Raw genomic sequence first — 20599 nt, 5'->3', positions numbered from 1 at the left:
CTATGGGAAATTTAATTGGTTAAAAAACAAAAAGAATTACCTTTTCCCAATGGGTCCTTTAAACTTTGGGTCAAACTTTCTTGGTTCACCTGAAACAAAGACACACCATTGTTACATACTCAGTTAAAATAGTTTTATATAAAGCAATGTAAAAAAACATCCATCATAGTCAACAAATTGCTCAAATAATTCGCGACATTCGGTGTTATAAGTTCCAGGAATTCTTGCACAGACAATTTCTTTTTGTTTCATGAACAAATTGTTTTGTAAGATTACTTCTAGTATTCAAGTACTGTTTTCAATGGCGTGCCTTCATTTTTGGTATAAAAGTGGTATAAGTTACACCTCAGCTTATATATTTGATATGGCATTAATTTGGGAATCAGTGCCCTACATGAATGGGGAAACAGCAAAATAGGAATTCAGTTGGATAGTTAACTAAAAGAATTCGGAATCCTAAATGTTTAGCTGAAATTAATCATATGACTATAAAGGGGTGGTTCACCTTTAAGTTAACTTTAACAATGTTATAGAATGTCCTATTAGCAATGTTGCAATTAGTCTCCATTATTTATTTTTTAGAGTTTTTTTTAAATTATTTGCTGTCCTTTTCTGCCTCTTTCTAGCTTTGGGATGTGGGTCAGTGACCCAGGCAGACAAAAAAACTATTGGTCTCCAAGGCTACAATTCTATTGTTATTCTCATTTCTTCTTATTCAGTCTTTTGCCTGTTGATATTCCAGTCTCTCACTCAAATCACTGCCTGGTTATCAGGGTAAAAAGGACTCTAGCTGAAATACCAAACTGGAGAGCTATCAAACAAAAGCTAAACAACTAAACAATCCACAAAAAATGAAGACCGATTTAAAATTGTCTCAGAATATCAACATCTACATCATACTAAAAGTTAATTAAACGGTGAACAGCGCCTTTAACGCTCAAGACAATTGAAGGTGGCAATTTTTGGTTCACAACTGATGCAATTTTTACACTTCTTTTCTTAAATGTAACTACACAAATTAATTTTTGGATTTGGTAACATTTTTGACCAAAGATTTTGTGGTGGATTCGATAATAGACCGAATTTAAAAATGATGTATTGAATGCATGCATGAATGACAACGCCAAGCAGTAAGAAAGCAATGCACTGTTTAATACTAAAATGTATTTGGATTTAATAGCTCCACTGTTTATATAGATAATATTAATGTCAAAGGATGGCTTTCAAAGACAGATGGTTATGCGTGATATTTCTCAGCTACTGCTGGAAGCATCTTGTTTTAATATTAGAAGAAATACTGTATATGTTTTTACTGATGATACATATATCTGCAACACCTTCAACATATTTATTAATAAATATTACTAGAGTATAAACAGAATATAAACCGATGTGGAACCTAAAATCTCCTGTCATAGAATGCAAACGCACAAACTACAAACATTTGGAAAGACAACAATTATTATTATCCAGTTTAGTGCCAACGTATTTCATGGTGCTTTACAGAGAGCGTTTACTGTCCCCATAGGTTTAATATTGTTGTTATCATCCTTCATTTAAATAGCATTGCCATTTTAAGCAGAGCTTTGCAGAGATTGTTTATCATTCACATCAGCCCTTGCCCCACTTACAAACTAATTTCACACACACACAGGCACACAGCCTAGGGTCTATTGCATCTAAAGCAAATTTTCAAACCAGTATGTACCAAAACAAACAAAGGGAAAACATGTAAGCTTCTCTCAGATTATGTCATGGTTAGAAATAACTGAAAACCACTGCAAGGCAGCAATGTAACAGTGTGCTGCTCCCAGTTTGTAGGTACCCTACATGCCTATAACAAAAATATTCATTAATATAGGCCTTCACCCAAATAAAACACGTTTGAAAAATAAATGTGCAGGCAGGAGCATAACTACAGAGGAAGCAGACCCTGTTTTCAGGGGGCCCAGGAGTGTAGAGGGTCAATTAAGGTCCTAATTATTGAGCAAATTTAACATATCTTGGTAAAATATGTCAATTTACCAATATTTTGGGGCCCTAAACTGAATTTGCTATTGTTTATATATTTTATATCTTTTATACCTGGAACGGTCTATTTCCTATGACAGACGAATGGCTAGTGTCAGAGGGTCGATATCTATTACCCCCGCCCTCTATGACGCCATAACGCTATAGGGCCCAAGGCAGGATGGACTATAAGGGCTAATGGTCAACTGTGGACAATGGTCACTCACATAACTTATACTAGGCCATACAAATAAATGATCTCCACTCTATTACTTAGATTCCAGAGTGTCAGCATAGTGTCAGCATGTCTCTTGGGGCCTCTTTTGCAGAAGTGCTGCTCAATTACTGGCTTTACCACAATGGCTATGTTTACCCAACAGATGTCTACGAGGCTGAGGACAGTTGGAACCAGAAAACTCTTATGTTACAAAACTGCACATTTTACAGGAATGTATAAATATATATGCAAGTAAGTCTCCTCGCCAGACCATGTATGGTATTTCTGTGTACCCCTTGTCACAATTAGTGTAAATGCCTTCTGAAAGCTATATAACGCTTGGACCAAGAGGTGTGTCTTTGGTAAGTCATTGGGTGACATTCTGTGTGTTACTCCAACAGTTTACCCAGACAAAACTGTTATGTTGTATTCTGTATGAATAAATTGCCTGACCTATTACTATAGGTTTTCCTTTACTGAGTTTTGTCTTACACAAGGTCAAAATGGTACTACTAAAAATACCATCACTATGGGGCCCAGTAGTTAGCACTTCCTTGACATAATCTCAGTTTTGTAGCCTACACCATGCACCTGATCCAGACCAGTTCTGTGTTTAGCATTAGTGGCCACTCTCATGGGTGTAGATATTTTCATTGCCATGAGGTGAAATATGTATGGGTATATCATGTATGGGTATACACTCAATGCAAGTAATAACATATATGTGCATTTGCTCTTGAACAAATGTTAGTACTGCATTTAGCAAATTGTAATGATTATTCTTCATATATATATATATATATATATATATATATATATATATATATATATATATATATATATATATATATATATATATATATATATATATACACACACACAGGGTAAATGCAATAATGCAACAAGGTCTGCACTCTCAGGACTTCTTAAAAGGAAAGAATGTTTTATTGTAGAAGTTACAGACTGACTTTTCGGCCTGGTCCCAGGCCTTTCTCAAAGTAACAATTCAATATTGAAAATGCATTTTATACACATGATAAGGCGGGAAAACAACAGTCTGATTGACGTGATGTAATCGTCAGCATTTAGCCACTGCCAATCAAACCAACTTTCATGGCTGCACATCAGTGTTGCTTAAATGGTTAATTTATCTAAACCCATTATAGGGAACCAAAAGGCTACTTTTAAATAACAGTTTAAAACAAAGTTAAAAACAAACCACAATGTTGCAATGTTACTTGTTGAAATTATTATAGAAAAATTGTAACAATCAAAATATTGCTACTGTGTATAATTCATGAGGATCTAATAAGACATGGACAACTCGTTCTATCACTGGGCCATATTATACCTTAACTCCATAAAACTAAGTATATTTTTCATATATCATTATAATAAATTATGTAAATGTCCCTCTCACTGACTCTATATAACACTAGTTTAATGGACTCACATGTTCGTTAGCTCATACTACATAGAAGCACACACTTCTATATACCTCAGAACTTTTAAACTATGCACAGGTGATTACCCTAGTCTGTACACCCACCTACTATTATGAAACCCACTAAAATGTGTCATAGATATATAAATAATACATAATAAAAGGTTATATGTTCTGATGTGTATCCCAGTCGCTACGTGTCCTGAAAGGAATCAAACTGTTAATAAATATGTCTAAATAAATAAATTAAAATTCCCCACGTGTAACTTCAAAGTAAACTACCCATACAATAAATTATGTATCACACCAATTCCAAAAGGGCTTCATTTACCCTTAATTGTGTAAATGCTATTTAATTTAAATAAACACTAAACTGCTACCCACCTAAAATGACCAGTCAATAGGGATGTAGCGAACTGTTTGCTCGCGAACTAGTTCGCGCGAACTTCGACCGTTGGCGTCCGCCAAATGTTCGCGAACGTTTGGGAACGTTCACATTTTGAGTTCGCGTTCGATCGTTCGACCATTCGACCATTCGAATTCCTTCGACCGCTAAAAATCGAACGATTTCCATTCGTTCGAACGATTGTAAGCATTCGATCGAATGAAAGTCATTCGATCGAATGGCTTCGATCGTTCGATTCGAATGAAAATCCTTCGATCGAACGATTAAAATCCTTCGATCGTTCGAATCGAACGATTTTAGCGGGTGTTCGGAGTTCGCGAACTGTTCGGCAGTTCGCTACATCCCTACCAGTCAATGACCTATGCATAGATATAAAAAATATGTATATATGTATATATATATAGCACAACCATATTTCACAAACATTGAACACCATTCGTTCACATCAGTCCATGCCCCAGTGTACCCAGAAGAAACCCATTCAAGGATGGAGAGAACTCTTTGCATTTACCGGGCAATGTAATAAAAGTCGCAAAGAGCAAAACAATTCGCACCAATAAGACTAAAAATCCACATCTCGCAATGTAATATTGTTGCTTAAACTGTTATTGCATTGCGAATTTTAATTGCGCATTGCGAATTTTAATTGCGCACTCATAAGAAGTGCTTGAAGGTGTCGTAATCTTTTGGAGCAAACATAACTTTTTCAGTAAGAAGTTTAATTACATTGACTGCGCATTGGCGCAAACTATAAAATTCGCAAACAGTCTTTCACTTTCGGAAGTGGTCGCTAAACAGATTCCGGGCTCGCAAAACTATATTAAATTCGCACAAATCAAAATTTTTTGCGCAAAGGCATAACTTTTCGCATTGAGAATAGTTTTTCCATTAGCGATTTTTATTACATTCCCCCGATAGTGTCCAGGCTGCAATCAAACCTAGGATCCCACCATGCTAATGAATTGATTTAACACATTCTTTCCTCTTAGGCAATTAAAGAATGATTAACAACTCATTATTGATGGCTCTAATTGTTCTAAAATGGGGATCCCCAACCTTTCTTTCCTGGTGAGCCATATTCAAATGTAAAGGGGGAGCAACACAAGCATGAAAAAAGCTCACAGGGAGTGCCAAACAAGGGCATTGGTTGGCTATTTGGTAGCACCATGTGGACTAGTAGAATGCTCTGGGAGCAACATCAATTGTGTCGGTGAACAACATGTTGCTCACAAGCCACTGGTTGGGGATCACTGAACAACCCCTTCAATAAGTCTTAACATATTACATGTATGGACATGAAGTCTGTTGGATCAACTGGTTGTAAGTTGTGTCATACTCATATCTGTCTGTATGTATCTGCAGATTAATACATATAAATGGACAGTAAGGAGGAAATTTATATTTCTACAGGTCTCTTCTAGATCTCAATAGAAACTCCTTTTACATACAGGCCCGGATTTGTGGAAAGGCAACCAAAGCCTGGGCCTAGGGCAGCAGTATTTTAGGGGGCGGCATGCTGCCCAACCACACCCACATTGGTTCAGAAACACTGGGGATCCACAGGAGATAGAATAGTTTTTTAAATTTCCTGTGCACCAATCCCCATTGCCCCGGTCCCAATGAAAATGTGCATGAATGAAGGGGAGGGGACAGGGGTGACGAACGGCAGTGGGCCAAGGGGCGCCTGCCATATAAATCTGGCCCTGTTTACATAGGCACCAAACCCCTGACCACCCACCCCCACTTTGGTGAACAGCTCATGCACTCACATACAGCACAGCAGAAAAAGGAAGCTGGCCCCCCTCTCTCTCAGCTCTGCTTTTTTTTAGTGTGTATATATATATATATATATATATACATATATATATATATATATATATATATATATATATATATATATACATGTTGTAGCTCCCACCCCCTCCAACTATAGTCAGGTGATCCCACTGGTGTCTAATAAAAGGGCAGCCAAGTTTGGGAGTTTTACTTTGAAAGCAGCAAGTAAGTTGCAGGTAAAACGTATTCGTCCCTTTTATAAAATGTATAATTAAACCATAGAATTCTTAATGAATCAGATGAAAATTGAGCATAGGACTGGCCAGATATGGGATGACTTTGACGTAGTTGGCCAGCTTAAATATATTGCAATATATGGACAAACAATCCCTGTTTTGTTTAAAGGGTAAGGCATTTTTCAGTAGCAGTATGCACAAAATGTCGCTGTCTTAAATATATTGATAATGGGTTGAGTGCAGAGGAATCTTGTATTTGTCTATATGTTTTTTGTGGTCACACCCTCATTGCACCCCCGCCTAAAGATTTTAAAAACTAGTGGTGAGCACAACTTTCCCTTGTTTGTTATAGTTATACAGGAGCAGTGACCAGCTCCATGTTGTAGCTCCCACCCCCTCCAACTATAGTCAGGTGATCCCACTGGTGTCTAATAAAAGGGCAGCCAAGTTTGGGAGTTTTACTTTGAAAGCAGCTAGTAAGTTGCAGGTAAAACGTATTCGTCCCTTTTATAAAATGTATAATTAAACCATAGAATTCTTCATGAATCAGATGAAAATTGAGCATAGGACTGGCCAGATATGGGATGACTTTGACGTAGTTGGCCAGCTTAAATATATTGCAATATATGGACAAACAATCCCTGTTTTTTTTAAAGGGTAATGCATTTTTCAGTAGCAGTATGCACAAAATGTCGCTGTCTTAAATATATTGATAATGGGTTGAGTGCAGAGGAATCTTGTATTTGTCTATATGGTTTTTGTGGTCACACCCTCATTGCACCCCCGCCTAAAGATTTTAAAAACTAGTGGTGAGCACAACTTTCCCTTGTTTGTTATAGTTATACAGGAGCAGTGACCAGCTCCATGTTGTAGCTCCCACCCCCTCCAACTATAGTCAGGTGATCCCACTGGTGTCTAATAAAAGGGCAGCCAAGTTTGGGAGTTTTACTTTGAAAGCAGCTAGTAAGTTGCAGGTAAAACGTATTCGTCCCTTTTATAAAATGTATAATTAAACCATAGAATTCTTAATGAATCAGATGAAAATTGAGCATAGGACTGGCCAGATATGGGATGACTTTGACGTAGTTGGCCAGCTTAAATATATTGCAATATATGGACAAACAATCCCTGTTTTTTTTAAAGGGTAAGGCATTTTTCAGTAGCAGTATGCACAAAATGTCGCTGTCTTAAATATATTGATAATGGGTTGAGTGCAGAGGAATCTTGTATTTGTCTATATGTTTTTTGTGGTCACACCCTCATTGCACCCCCGCCTAATGATTTTAAAAACTAGTGGTGAGCACAACTTTCCCTTGTTTGTTATATACACACACACACACACACACACACACACGCCTCCCCCTAAAGTTGCCACCCTAGGCACAGGCCCATAGGGATGACTGGGTTAAATTATTTTAGAGTTTGCTTTTAGAGGAATGAGGGTACCCAAAAGTATTTTGCAAAGCAAAACCCTGTGAAAGTTTTTTTTATGGACTGCAAAATGAAAACTTTAAAAAAGAGCAGGCGTGGTATGAGAAAGGTAACCATTGTTTATCATAGGTCACTGAATACTTTTAAGAATATAACATTGGATGTCATTCAGGAGTAACACAGTAGACACTGGCTTTAGTAAATTATTAACTAAGAGACTTTGCACTTTAATGTATCACACAAGCTGAATTACAATGTCACTACCTTCTCATATATTCATCTTTGGAGTAATGTACTGTTCGTGCTTATTATGAATCATGAGTTTCTCTGCGAAAGCTGATAGCAAAGCTGACACATCACATGAATAGCAAAATAATTGTTGAAATGTAAAGGGATAATGCACACACTAATATTTTATAAATTCAGTCCAAATATTAAAGTAGGTGTTAATTCTTCTGCAGCTAAAGTGACTTCAAATACCCTGTAACTTTTTTTTAAACCCAAACTGTTAAAGGAAAAGTACCCCTGAACAATGTAGGTCTACATAAAAATATATTGCATAAAACAGCTCATATATAAAGCCCTGCTTCACATAAATAAACCATTTTCATATACATTTTAGTAGTATGTGCAATTAGATAATCCTAAACAGAAAACTGTCATTTTAAGAACTAAGGGCCGTCCCCTTGGACCATACGATTCACAGTGCACACAAACTAACCAAGGGCACACATTCATGTTAGGTCACATCAGCCAATTAATGGACAAATGTCTTTTACACCAACTCTTCTTCCCATTACAAAGTACCCAATTTGGTAAGATTCGTTAATAGGCCACTTAATATGATATAAACTGCTGGTTGCTACATTCTGGGAGTATAGTTTTCCTTTTAGTGTTTAAGTGCAACATTATCTATATAATATACTATTGTTATCCAGAATGCTAGGGATCTGGGGGTTTCTGGATAATGGATCTTTCAGTAATTTGGATCTCCATTCCTTAAATCCACTAAAACATAATTTAAAAAATATTTAACCCCGATAGGCTTTGCTTCCAATAAAGGTTTAATTATATCGTAGTTTGGATCACAGAAAGGTGAAACCTACTGTTTTAATATTTCAGAGAAAAAGGAAATAGTTTTTTAAAATTTGGATTATTTGGATAAAATGGAGTCTATGGGGCAAATTCACTAAGGCGCAAAGCGCCGAACGCTAACGTTTTTTCGCTAGCGTTCGGCATTTTCGCTACTGCGCAAATTCACTAACGAACGCTGGCGTAGTTTCGCTAGTGTTACTTCGCAACCTTACGCCAGGCGAGTTTTCGCTAGCGACGAAACTACGCAAATTCACTAACTTGCGCAGTGTAGCGAACGCTACCTTTTACGCTAGACTTCCTTCGCCACCTCAGACCTGGCGAAGCGCAATAGAGTAGATAGGGATTGTTTCAAAAAAAGTCAAAATTTTTTCTAAGTCCCAAAAAACGCTGGCATGTTTTCTACATGACGGGTGATAGGCTGAAAAAGATCGAAAATTTTTTGGGGCTCCCCTTCCTCCCCCCTACATTTCCTGACTCATGGCAACTTACCTAGACAGTGGGCACATGTGTAGGGCAAAATAAAAATTTTATTGGCTGATTTGAAGGTTTTCTAGGCATTTGTAGTGCAGATACGTGTTCCTCCATTGAAATTTGAATTTCGCGCCGTATGCAAATTAGCCTTCGCTAGCGTAACTTCGCTTTATATAGCGAAACAACGCTAGCGCAACTTCGCAAACTTACGCTACCCCTGTGCGCAACTTCGCATTTTAGTGAATTTGCGGAGCGCTGGTGAAAATTCGCCTGGCGCAACTTCGATTTTTAGTGAATTTGCCCCTATGAGAGATGGCCTTTCTGTAATTTGGAGCTTTTCTGGATGATGGGTTTCCTGATAATGGATTCCATACCTGTACTACCACCTGCTAAATGCAATGCCACATCCCTCACTGATCCTGAACTTGCCTATCGTCACACCTTGTGCCGCATACGCCCTTCTCCTTTTTTATTGTAAACTCTATTGAATTTGAATGTAATCTTAATATTCATTGTAAAACCCCTTCTATTGTACAATTTTACAGAATATGCTGGTGTTTCATAAATATGTGTTGTAGTTATTATTAATATTATTATTATTAATAATATTATTATTATTAATAATAATTAAACTGCTAAGCCTGCATGTTCTCAGAAATATCTGTAGAGGCTATACAAAATTAAATTGTTTCATTTATAATCACTTATGTTTCTACAGAAACAATACTATCATGGAAATTTTTTTGTCTTTTATTAATCAAAAGCACTTTGCGTAGCATCAGTTGTTTTGAAAAACATATACGTGTTGCTCACCAGGAGTAACCACCTGACTTCAAATCATGATCATGGAACGCCTCAGTAACTTCTAATATCCATATAACTGATTGTAGGAGTAAAATGATCCACAATGTTATTAAATCATGAAGGCTAACAGACAAATGGTAGCTTTCCCTGCTGTGCACCTAATACCTGTGTATAAGCCTCTTTCATAAAACTACCTCCGCAAAGAGAGAATATACCGTAACTGCCCTTGATATATAGTTACCTCCTTTGACTAATTTTATTTTTTAGATAATTCTGTACAGTTGCAATTTAAGAATGCAGACAAAAATTATAATTTAACACAAGGTTCCATGAAAGCAGTAATACATGATAAAACCATCAGGTGATTTTTCTTCTACAGCTCTGTCTACTGTAATGTCCAATAAGAGAATTCAGAATTTTTAGTTGAAGAGTCATTTTATCTGAACACTGTAGCTTTCTGATGCATGAACACTATGTACATTATGGTGCCCGGGAAATAGAAGGAAAAGCACACACTCTAGGTGCTGATCTCAATGGCTAAAATGCCTTTTTTCAGGTATCTTTTTATGCCAATGGTCTGGGATGTAATATAGTTGGTGATAATGGCAAAAATTGGCTTCACACACACCTCTTGAGTAACAGAGTGGTTAATTAACTGAAACTGCTTAAGCAAGTAACAGATTAAAGTAAAGGTAATCCCTTCCATGCTGCACTTTAGCCAGTGACCTAAAAGCATAGCAGAATGATTGTTAATATGTTACCGTGTTTCCCATAGTAGTTCTCTTCAGTTGCCATGCTTCTCTTCACAGCTTTCTCTCTTCAGCTATTTTTAGTTGAAGTATTAGCTGCAGTTTCCAGTGCACGAGCATACGTACAATTGACTCTTTAACTAACTTAAAAATAAACCTGGCTGAGAGGCACCGTCTGCTCCAGGAAGAGTAGGAAACTACAGGGAGGCTGGGCTAGGTCTATGTTCACATAATTCATACCTCTCACTTAGGAGTTTCTGCTGTGACTGTTAAAGGGCAAGTGCATTTAACTTTTAGCATGATACAGACTGATCTATCCATAGCAGCTTTTCAACTGGAATTCATCTTTAATTTCTAATCGATTTTGAATTGTTCCTATTCTACCTTTCCCCATATCGCAGTTTCAATTTCTATCAGGTTTTCAGGGACACTGACCCAGACAACCAATTGAATTCTCTGTGAGGCTTCAAATGTATTGTTACTATAACTTTATGGTTTATCTTTCTTCAGAGGCCTACCAATCATCTTCCAAACTGCAATCTCGTTGCCAGTGGGACCCTTGCAACTAGAGAGCCATTAATTCACAAACCACAAAAATATGAAATAAAAGACAATTGCATATAGACTTAGAATACCTACATATCTACAGCTGTGGCATCCAACTGACAGCCTGGAGGCTGTAACCACTCCCCTTGTGAGGCCCCCCACATGAAAGTCTGCCTGCTGTGACTGCTTACCTTGTATATGCTTTTTAAAGGCATCAGTACTAAGATTACCTATTTAACTGACCCCTGCATTGTTTACACCTGTAATCCCCCTGCATTGTTTATACCTCTATTGTTCACACCTCTAAAGCCCTGTACTGTTCACATCTCAGTCTCAGACTATAAATTTCCCTGTCTCCTGCTGTATTCTGAACACCTTGTGTGTGCCATACTCTTCCTGCCCTATGTTCCATGTGTGTGTGCCATACTCTTCCTTCCCTATGTTCCATGTGTGTGTGCCATACTGTGCCTGCCGTTTGTTCCATATGTTTCAAGTATGTGTGTGTGTGTGTGCACACCATACTCTGCCTGCCCTATGCTACCTGTGTGTGCCATATTCTGCCTGACCTGTGCTCTCTGTGTTCCATACTCCACCTGCCCTATGCTCCCTGTGTGAGCCATACTCTACCTGCCCTATGCTGCCTGTGTGCCATACTAAATACATACTAAATTTATATTTAAATAGGAATGCTTCTGAGAGAGTCTCTCATTACATATACATGTACATATTTGGAGCATCTTGTCAAAAAAATTACAATTTAAAATTTGTTCCATTAGCCCTAGTCAAAACTTCTCCCATTTCCAGGATTTGTTAATTGTACCTGTATATATGGTCAGTTAGGTATGAGAATAAAGGTGGCCTTACACAAGCCGATAAAAGTTCCTGACAGATCAAGTGGGCAGCTTATTGGCCAGTGTATGAGGCCCTTCAATAAGCTTCCCCAACCTATATTTGGACAAAAACTGTCAGGCAGGATTAAAAATCTTGTCAGATTGCGGACCGCATTGGTTCATTGATGTGGTCCTCGCTCCGACGATTTGAGTTCCTGGCATTGTGATCAGTCCGATATTGCCCACTCAAGGTGGGCATAACGGGGCAAGATCCACTCATTTTGCGACCTTTTGAAACTAGTGGATCAGCCCATGTATAGCCACCTATAGCAAGGCAGAAGAAAATTCCTGATCTTTGATATTGCTGTTACAGAAGGATACCATAAGACAATTCTAGCATAGGTTGTCCCTTGTTCTAATTCTTATTCCTCTGAAATGTACAAATCGTGCTGTACAATATATGGGTGTATACACTGAACATACAGATTACATACAAAAGTACAACTGATAACTGATATAAGAAGTAAAAAGGGTGTTAGCCAAAAGGGCTTACATGTAATAGACTAAAACTACGCCTTACGTGCTATGCCATATAATTTGCATAGACCCTAAAAGGATAAGTGAGCCAAATAGTAAAATACCAGATCAGTTAGAGAATGATACATGCTGGTAAATCACCCTTTAGTAACAGGTAACCCTTCAGTATACAACTATTGTGTATTCAGTAGTGGGTAAAGCAAACACTGGTCTGTCTTTTACTAATCATACTGTATATTGCTATAGCCCTTCCTGGATGCACTACCCATATACTTACCAATATTGTATCTTGTGTAAATATTAACTTTCTTGGTAGATTCAGATCTATGTAGGAATGAAAGCGTAGGTACTGTTTGTTTAACAGGGATGGATTTGCCTGTTGATAAAACTCACAATGCATCACAATGTATCACAATGCAACTAGCTTGTCTTGAATAATTTTTATATAATTATATGGAATGCACATGCTAGAAATTCAAACAGTAATATACTGAGAAGCCTACTATGTGTGTATGCAACTTATTTTTGCAGTCACTGTACAAGATGACATAGTTAATGTGAATATGAGAAGTATTGATTAGTAGATAAATTAATGAGGCCAGTAACCTCAACAAATCACTGCTTGTATTGTTATTTTTGTATCTTTGTAAAACTTTTTAATTTTGAACCAAATAGACCGCTCCAAGCTTACCCTCCCACCGGCTGTTCCAATCCCTCCTCGTTAGGTGCTCTGTCCGCAGCGTCCCCACCGCCAAACATCAATTCGAAGCCAAAAGGATGGACGGCACTCCGTTCAAGGAGGTAGCAAATTTATTGCAGGCTCCTACAAGGATCAAAAGCCATAGGCCTATGATTAAGGGATTGTATCCCGAAACGCGTAGGGCGTTTGATCTTTGTAGGAGCCTGCAATAAACTTGCTACCACCTTGAACGGAGTGTCGTCCATTCTTTTGGCTTTGAATTTTTAATTTTGAAGCTTTTTTCTCTCTGTTCCTTTGACCATCTTAATTTGCTGTTGCATCTTGCGCCTGTAATGCACGGGTGTCCAAAAGGTAAATCAGGATCTACCAGTAGATCTTTAGCTGGTGTCAACAAACAGCTTGTCTTAATCACCCTCCTCATGTCATTCAGACATAATGTTAAGGGTTACATAATGTTAATGTTAAGGGTTACATAAGAAATTGTTGTTTGTTAAATATAGAAATATAAATTCTCTTATAAATCAATATAATATTTAAGTAATATTTTCCATGGAACAGAATGCTAACAATGCTTTTATGGATGTAGATTATAATGGGACAGCGTCATTTCGCTTTGGGAGGAGCCAGCCCTCTGCTACTCGGATGCTGCCAGATCTTAAAGTGAGAGGACCAAGGGAGGAGTTCTGGGCAGAAAAGGGAACCGTAACATATACAGAAAGAACAGGGAACAGAGGGTATAGTCGAAGGTCAGGCCGAGGCCGATACCAATCGTGCAGTGCAGTACAGAAACGGGAACCAGGAGCGTAGTCAGGGCAGGTCAGGATCCGAGACAATGGTCAGGAACAGGCAATGGTGGGTACAGGCAACAAACAAGCAGTAGTCAGGGACAGGCAATACACAGAAATCACACCCAGGAACTTTCAGGCAAGGAGCAATTGGCCACGGTTCCTTTAAATAATTGAATTTTGTGCCAACATTGAAGTCACTTGCAGCACACTGAAAATAAAATAGCATTTGCATGCATGCACACGTCAAACCCAGAAGTAGTGGGAATCAACGCACAGAAGAGGAGGTGACGGCTGCAGATGTCCCCGTAGTCAGCGAATCGGGCATCCCCGCCACCCCACTAGACCACCAAGTATTCTCACAGAGCCTATATGGCAGCCTCTGCATATCACTTTTTTTTATATTTTATACCTATGTGTTAGGCAATCTAAAGAGGTCTGCCATTATATCCAGTATGACAAACATAAACTCAGATGGGAATTGAAAACATTGGTTCTTGCTTGAATAACCCTAGCCTATGTTAGCATCAGCTGGGGCAATGCTACTTTGCCATAGGTCATTACTAGGGATGCACCAAATCCAGGATCTTGAAATGATGGGTTTGGTGCATCCCAAGTCATTACCTTTAATGCTGGGAGGACTTGAAAGGTACTTGCACAAACTTCCCCCAATCCTTGCCAGTGTGGGGTACCTTAATAAAATGCCTAAAGTGGCATCATGCCTATCTCATTATTTGATGAATACACCACCCGATGCCTTAACTCTAAAGAGATACCACAAATGAGGTAAAGAATAAATACAGTATAGCCCCATCCCTGCCAAGAGAATCCATCCCAATTCTTACCTTTAGATGAGTGCCATAAATGAAAAAGGCTGTCCCATTAACCCTCAACCCTTACTTGCCAGAAGAAAAATGTGGGCTCCTAACTCTCTAAATTCTTGGTCTTATCAATTCCACCTTATGACAAACTGCACATATGGACAGCTTAGTATTTAGCACTATGTAGTGCTATGATCCTAGGTTTAAATGCTTTGCATGTTCTCACTGTGCTTGCTTGGGTACTGTACTTTCTTTCTACACACCAGAAGCATACAGACAGACTAATTGCCACCTAATAAAGCTGCTAAAAATGTCTGTGTGTGTGAATGGCAGAGAGAGCTTGGATTTTAAAGCACTGCGTATCTTGACAGCGCTATATAAATAAATGATGATGATGATGATGATGATGATGATGATTTTAAGAAAAATATATTTCAGAGTTTTAAAAATATGATTAAAAAACATAAAGTAGACTTTCTGGTATATAAACATTAAATAATTACAATGCAGCTCCTATCGAAAGATCATCTAAACTTAGAAGATATTAGAAACTGAAAATTAAATAGTAGTGCCCATAGGAGAAATATTAGTTCTTCACACTAGAGCATTTTCTGGCTCAAGGTGGGACAAACACTTTCAGTTGCCTATAGCTGCAAAATAAATGGATTTATGTAAAGATCAAGTACCAGATACTGATACTGATACATTACAAAGAAAAAAGGCATTCATCTTTAAATATCTGAATTATTTCCTTACCAGGGACTCCATTCAAAGATTTCTAATAATGAGTTTCCGGATGGATCCCATACCTGTTTTTGGTTTTAAATGAGCACCAAATCACTTGCTTTTTGTATTAGTGTATTTATAGCAGCGTTAAATAGGTTTGTTACCTGACCAGTATTTCAAAAGCCCATGCAGTAAAAATGATGCTTACCGTAATACTAATATGAGAAATAAATAGGCAATAACAAGGCCTGCAGAAAAGGTGGCAACCTTTGCTATTAAAGCAATACATTTAAATCTCTCAGGGTGCATTTTAAGTGACTCCAACTAATTGTGTGAATGGGTCAGGTTTCTACAATGCACTCATGCTGGGTGGCTTATAAATACTCAGTTTAGCTGGATGCTTCAGCTTCCTCTTTGCAATTCCATGAATTATAGCTGAACCTTAATTACTTAGTCAATCAGTGGGTCTATTTCATAAATGTCTTTTGTCTGGAAACTGCATTTTTTTTAAAGAGTGAAGAATGGACCCATGTATTTTTATTTCGAAATTAAACCCACCCTGTAGCATTCTTGCAGCTGTTTAAAATACAGTTAGATAGTCCTATCTGTGCTTCCGACATGGGGGCAAATTCACTAACGGCGAAAATTTGCCAGCGACTTCGCACACATTTCGCCAGGCTCAACTTCGCACAGACAATGCTAATTCACTAAGTTTTGTCGCCGGCACCGTACGATTGAGAATTTGCGCTAGCATTACTACGCCAGGCATAGCGAAGTTGCGCTAGCGTTAGATAATTTGCATATGGTGGGAAGTTACATTTCAGTGGACGTATATGTTGCAGCAAATAAGGTTCACTACACAAGCCCAGGGAACCTTAATAAAATAGAGCTGTTATATTGCCCTACACATGAGCCCACAGTATAGTTTATGTGCCATATGTAAGGAAATGTAGGGGGGAAGGAGGGTACCCAAAAAATAATTTACGATCTTTTTCAGCCTATCACCCTGTAAAAAGGAAAAGACGCCAGCGTTTTTTGGGACTTAGAAAAAATGTCACCTTTTTTTGGACCAAGTCCTATCTACTCTATTGCACTTCGCCTGGTCTGAGGTGGTGAAGGCAAGTCTGGCGATAGCGGTAACGTTCAGTAAAATTAAAAACGTAGTGAATTTGCATAGTACCGCCCTTTCGCCAGAGCGAAAATTCGCCTGGTGTTAAAGTGTGAAGTTGTGCCAGAGTCTCTCTCCTTCGCTAGCATAATTACGCCAGCGCCAATTAGTAAATTGGTGAATTGCTGAAATTACGTCAGTAAGTTAGCCACTTTGCCCTTTAGTACATTTACCCCTTGGTATCCAATGCATCACTAATCAACAAAGTTTTTTCTGTCGGGCCAAACAGCGCCTAACAAAACAAATGATGTACCCACCCATCCATTAGCAGTTTTATGATGTTGGAGATAAAACCTACCATACATTTAGGAGTAGTTATCACACAGAATGAATCAGCATAGACCCATAGGCAAGAATATTTTTCAGAAGTAGTGTTTGCCCAGATTTACACATAACTTAAGGGCTGTCCATTGTGCAGAGGCATTACTTTTCAGAAAAGATCATCCCAGTTCCCAGCAGTCATTTTTGATCTGCCCCAGTATTTACCACTCAGAGATGATGTTAGAAGTAAGGTTAGGATTATAACCAAATAATACACTATGAGCAGATAAACACTGGTAATTGCAGCAGAAACAGCAGCACAAACAATAACTCTCTTTGCCTCCTGCAGTGCATAGTAGGAATACATATACACTCTTTTACTGGTATTGTGGGCTTTTCTGTATAGTTCCAAGTGATCAAAGTAACCAAACCTTTTTTTTATTCATATAAATGAATTGTTATATAACAAGGACATTCCCTATTGAATTATTATAAGATACAAATTCAAGAGGAAATAAAAAGAATAATAAGTTAGCGTGATTAATATTGGCACTGAATCCTGTTGTCTCTTTGTGAATATAGACCAGTATACTGTAGTGGAGGGCTAAAGACAGTGCTTGAATTGGGGAGAAAAAAGCGTAGGGAGGATGTGCTAAAAAACAGCTCTTTTTGTTTCCACGATTTTCTTCTACTCTCTGGATTTGCTGGATTTGCCTCTGTGGCGCCTGCCGTCTGAGGCCTTGTGGTCCTAACGCCTGAGGTCTGCACATGTGCGTGGGTGCTGGAGAACTCTGTGCTCCTAATGCGGATATTAAGATATTCAATATGCACCTGTTTATGATTTTCTTTTTTAGGTTAAGCCCTATGCATAGTTGTTCCAGACTGCTTTTTGACGAGCTCCAAATATTAGATTTTTCTTAAAAATTACTCTACTTCCTCTGGATTTTTCAACCTCCCATACTGTACAATATGCAACTCTATATATACGTATGTGTATATTACATTATTCTCACTAAGGGGCAGATTTACTAAAGTGCAAAGTGACACACGCTAGCTAAAATTCGCCAGCGTGACGTCATTTCGTTACTTTGCCAATTTACTAAAGGTCCTGGCTTAACTTCGCTAGATAAAGAGATAGACTCTAGCGGTACTTCACTCCCTTATGCCTGGCGAAGGCAAATGAACGTAATTACGCAAATTCACTAAGATGTGGATTTTACTGAACGTTACATCTTGCGCCAGACTTGCCTTCGCCACCTCAGACCAGGCAAAGTGCAATAGAGTAGATAGGACTTCCTCAAAAAATAGTCCCAAAAAACGCTGGTGACTTTTCATTTTTCAGGGTGATAGGCTGTAAAAGATCGTAAATATTTTCTGGGGTACCCGGCTTCCCCCATACATTTCCTAACATATGGCACATAAACTATACACTGGGCTCATGTGTAGGGCAATATAACAACTCTATTTTATTAAGGTTTCCCAGGCTTGTGTAGTGTAATGTATTTGCTGCAACATATACGTCCATTGAACTTCCCGCCGTATGCAAATTAGGCAACGCTAGTGCAACTTCGCTTCTCTTGCCGCAGTAACGCTAGCGCTACTTCACCAGCATTTGGCGCTCTGGACGCAACATTCAGATTTTACTGAATTAGAGTTGTCCTGACGAATATACGCCTGGTGAAGTGATGCGTTGTGAGCGAAGCCGTCGCTGGAGAATTTTAGGAGGATAGTAAATTTGCCCCTAAGAGTATCACCTTAACACATACTATAACAACATTTTAAATGACATGTAATTTTTGTTCTACTCAGCCCCCGTTTAGAGACTTATTTGCTACATCCTGAAGGCAGTAGAAGAATGAAGAAAGGCCCCTTGTCTTCTCTGTGGAAAGAAGTCTGCTATCACAAAGGATATAAAACTGACAAAAACTGCATATATGAGGGTGAAAAACCAAGGGCCAGTCATATACTGAAATAAAAACAAGTCAATGGAAACCATTCATCTTTTCAGATAAATATAAGATATGCCCAAATATTCTTTCAGGAGGCAACTATTCTTTATACTTGCTTTCCCATTAAAAAAATACATTTTGTGCAATAATAAAGATGCTACAGATGCCTGTACATATTTTTAACTTAATATAGATTTACGGGATAATTATTTGACTTTGGATTTATGTACCATTTGAACTGGGGGTTTTATCCCAGTAACCATGGGCCCTTTTGGACAGGCCCTTTAAACGTTAGCATCCCATTATACAGTATTTTTTTGTACAGATGAAGATAGATCCAAAAGAGACAATATTCTGGTTTACCACAGGCTGATCCCCAAGATAAGTCATACGTAGGATGAATTGTAGGGCAAAAAGATCCATGTGATTCTCATAACATAATTCATTATAAGGGGCCATCTAGTTTGTCCTACATCAGACTTAGTGGCCTGTGCTTATCAATGGCTACCAAAGCCGGTCCCTTATCCAAGACATCACTCAAGTCAGACCCAAGTGCCCTCAGCGCTATAGTCTAGAGTCCTATTAATCAACCTGGTAAATAGTGTCTAGTACAGAGCTAACATGGCCCCCTGGAAAGAAAAATAGATAGCAATGAAATGTGAAGTCATGGGATACTATTGTGGGGACAAAGACTAGTGACTGGAAAACAAGAATCAATAATCAGCCTGTAACCAGCAGCAGAAAAAATGAAAATTGATTGCTGTTTTCTCCACATTCACAAATGCATATCTTGTTTACCGATGATAAGGTTTCTCTTCAAGTAAAAAAAAAAATGTTTTCATGAATTAATTACTGTACAGAAATTTCACACCTACGGAAAGGAACAAGGGGCTGGTGCTGAGTAAATCATGATGTGAATCTGCTACTCTCTTCATAAAGCAGTTAGATCATTAGAGACAGACGCTGCAGTAACAATGGATGAGCTCATTTTATCATTAGCTTTTCACTCTCTGGCTTAAACCCTTTCAACATACCCACAGCTCATAACTATCACAGCTGAACCTTTTGCTTTTTGGCCCCTTTCCAAAAAATAGTACTAACGTTGAGATGACATTCAGTTTTCTATGTGATGGGTGAGAAACATCCCATATTAAGCATGTGCATAAATTAATGATATCATCCATCCAAAAAAAGGCAAAAAAGGCTGTGATCTCACTTGAAGGCGCAACAACAAGCTGAACTCTTTGCTGAAATGGTTTTTATATTATACGGTAGTGAGGGAAAAACAGAAAATGTTACTGATTCCTTTGAAAAACTAAGAGCATAAATAAAAAATTACAAATAAATATATATATAGTGGATAATGTACTCCTTACTGTAATTTATAAAGATATTATGTCACCGAGGAGTTATATGACCATATAAAAGCATAAAAATGCTTTTATACCGGTCACATAACTCCAAGGTGACTTCTAATATCTTTATAAATTTCAGTGGGGGTACATTATGCATTATAATTTACATTTTGTTTGAAATGCCGGGTGGGGGGGTCGGAGGGGTCGGCGTCCAATTCTGGTCACGGGCGTCCAAATCGGGCGAGCTGGCGTTCAATTTGAATGCAGCGACATCAAATTCAG

The 20599-nt window shown here is 38.2% G+C and overlaps 1 protein-coding gene across 3 annotated transcripts in view; it reads right to left on the bottom strand.

The window, feature by feature from the left end:
- Positions 1-20599, bottom strand: part of slc44a5.L (solute carrier family 44 member 5 L homeolog) — an 82430-nt gene that overhangs the window by 43241 nt on the left and 18590 nt on the right. For 2 of the 3 annotated variants that reach the window (XM_041590345.1, XM_041590343.1), the window contains exon 2: positions 41-89. In XM_041590345.1, coding sequence (XP_041446279.1) covers positions 41-89 — 49 coding nt within the window. Of the gene's footprint in view, positions 1-40; positions 90-10651; positions 10832-20599 lie in introns of those variants that run through there. The other variant, XM_041590344.1, reaches the window with a different exon arrangement.

The sequence above is a fragment of the Xenopus laevis genome, chromosome 4L (assembly GCF_017654675.1).
Source record: "Xenopus laevis strain J_2021 chromosome 4L, Xenopus_laevis_v10.1, whole genome shotgun sequence".
Taxonomy (NCBI): domain Eukaryota; kingdom Metazoa; phylum Chordata; class Amphibia; order Anura; family Pipidae; genus Xenopus; species Xenopus laevis.
The sequence above is the reverse complement of the archived record's forward strand: the minus strand, read 5'-3'. Positions and strand labels throughout refer to the sequence as shown.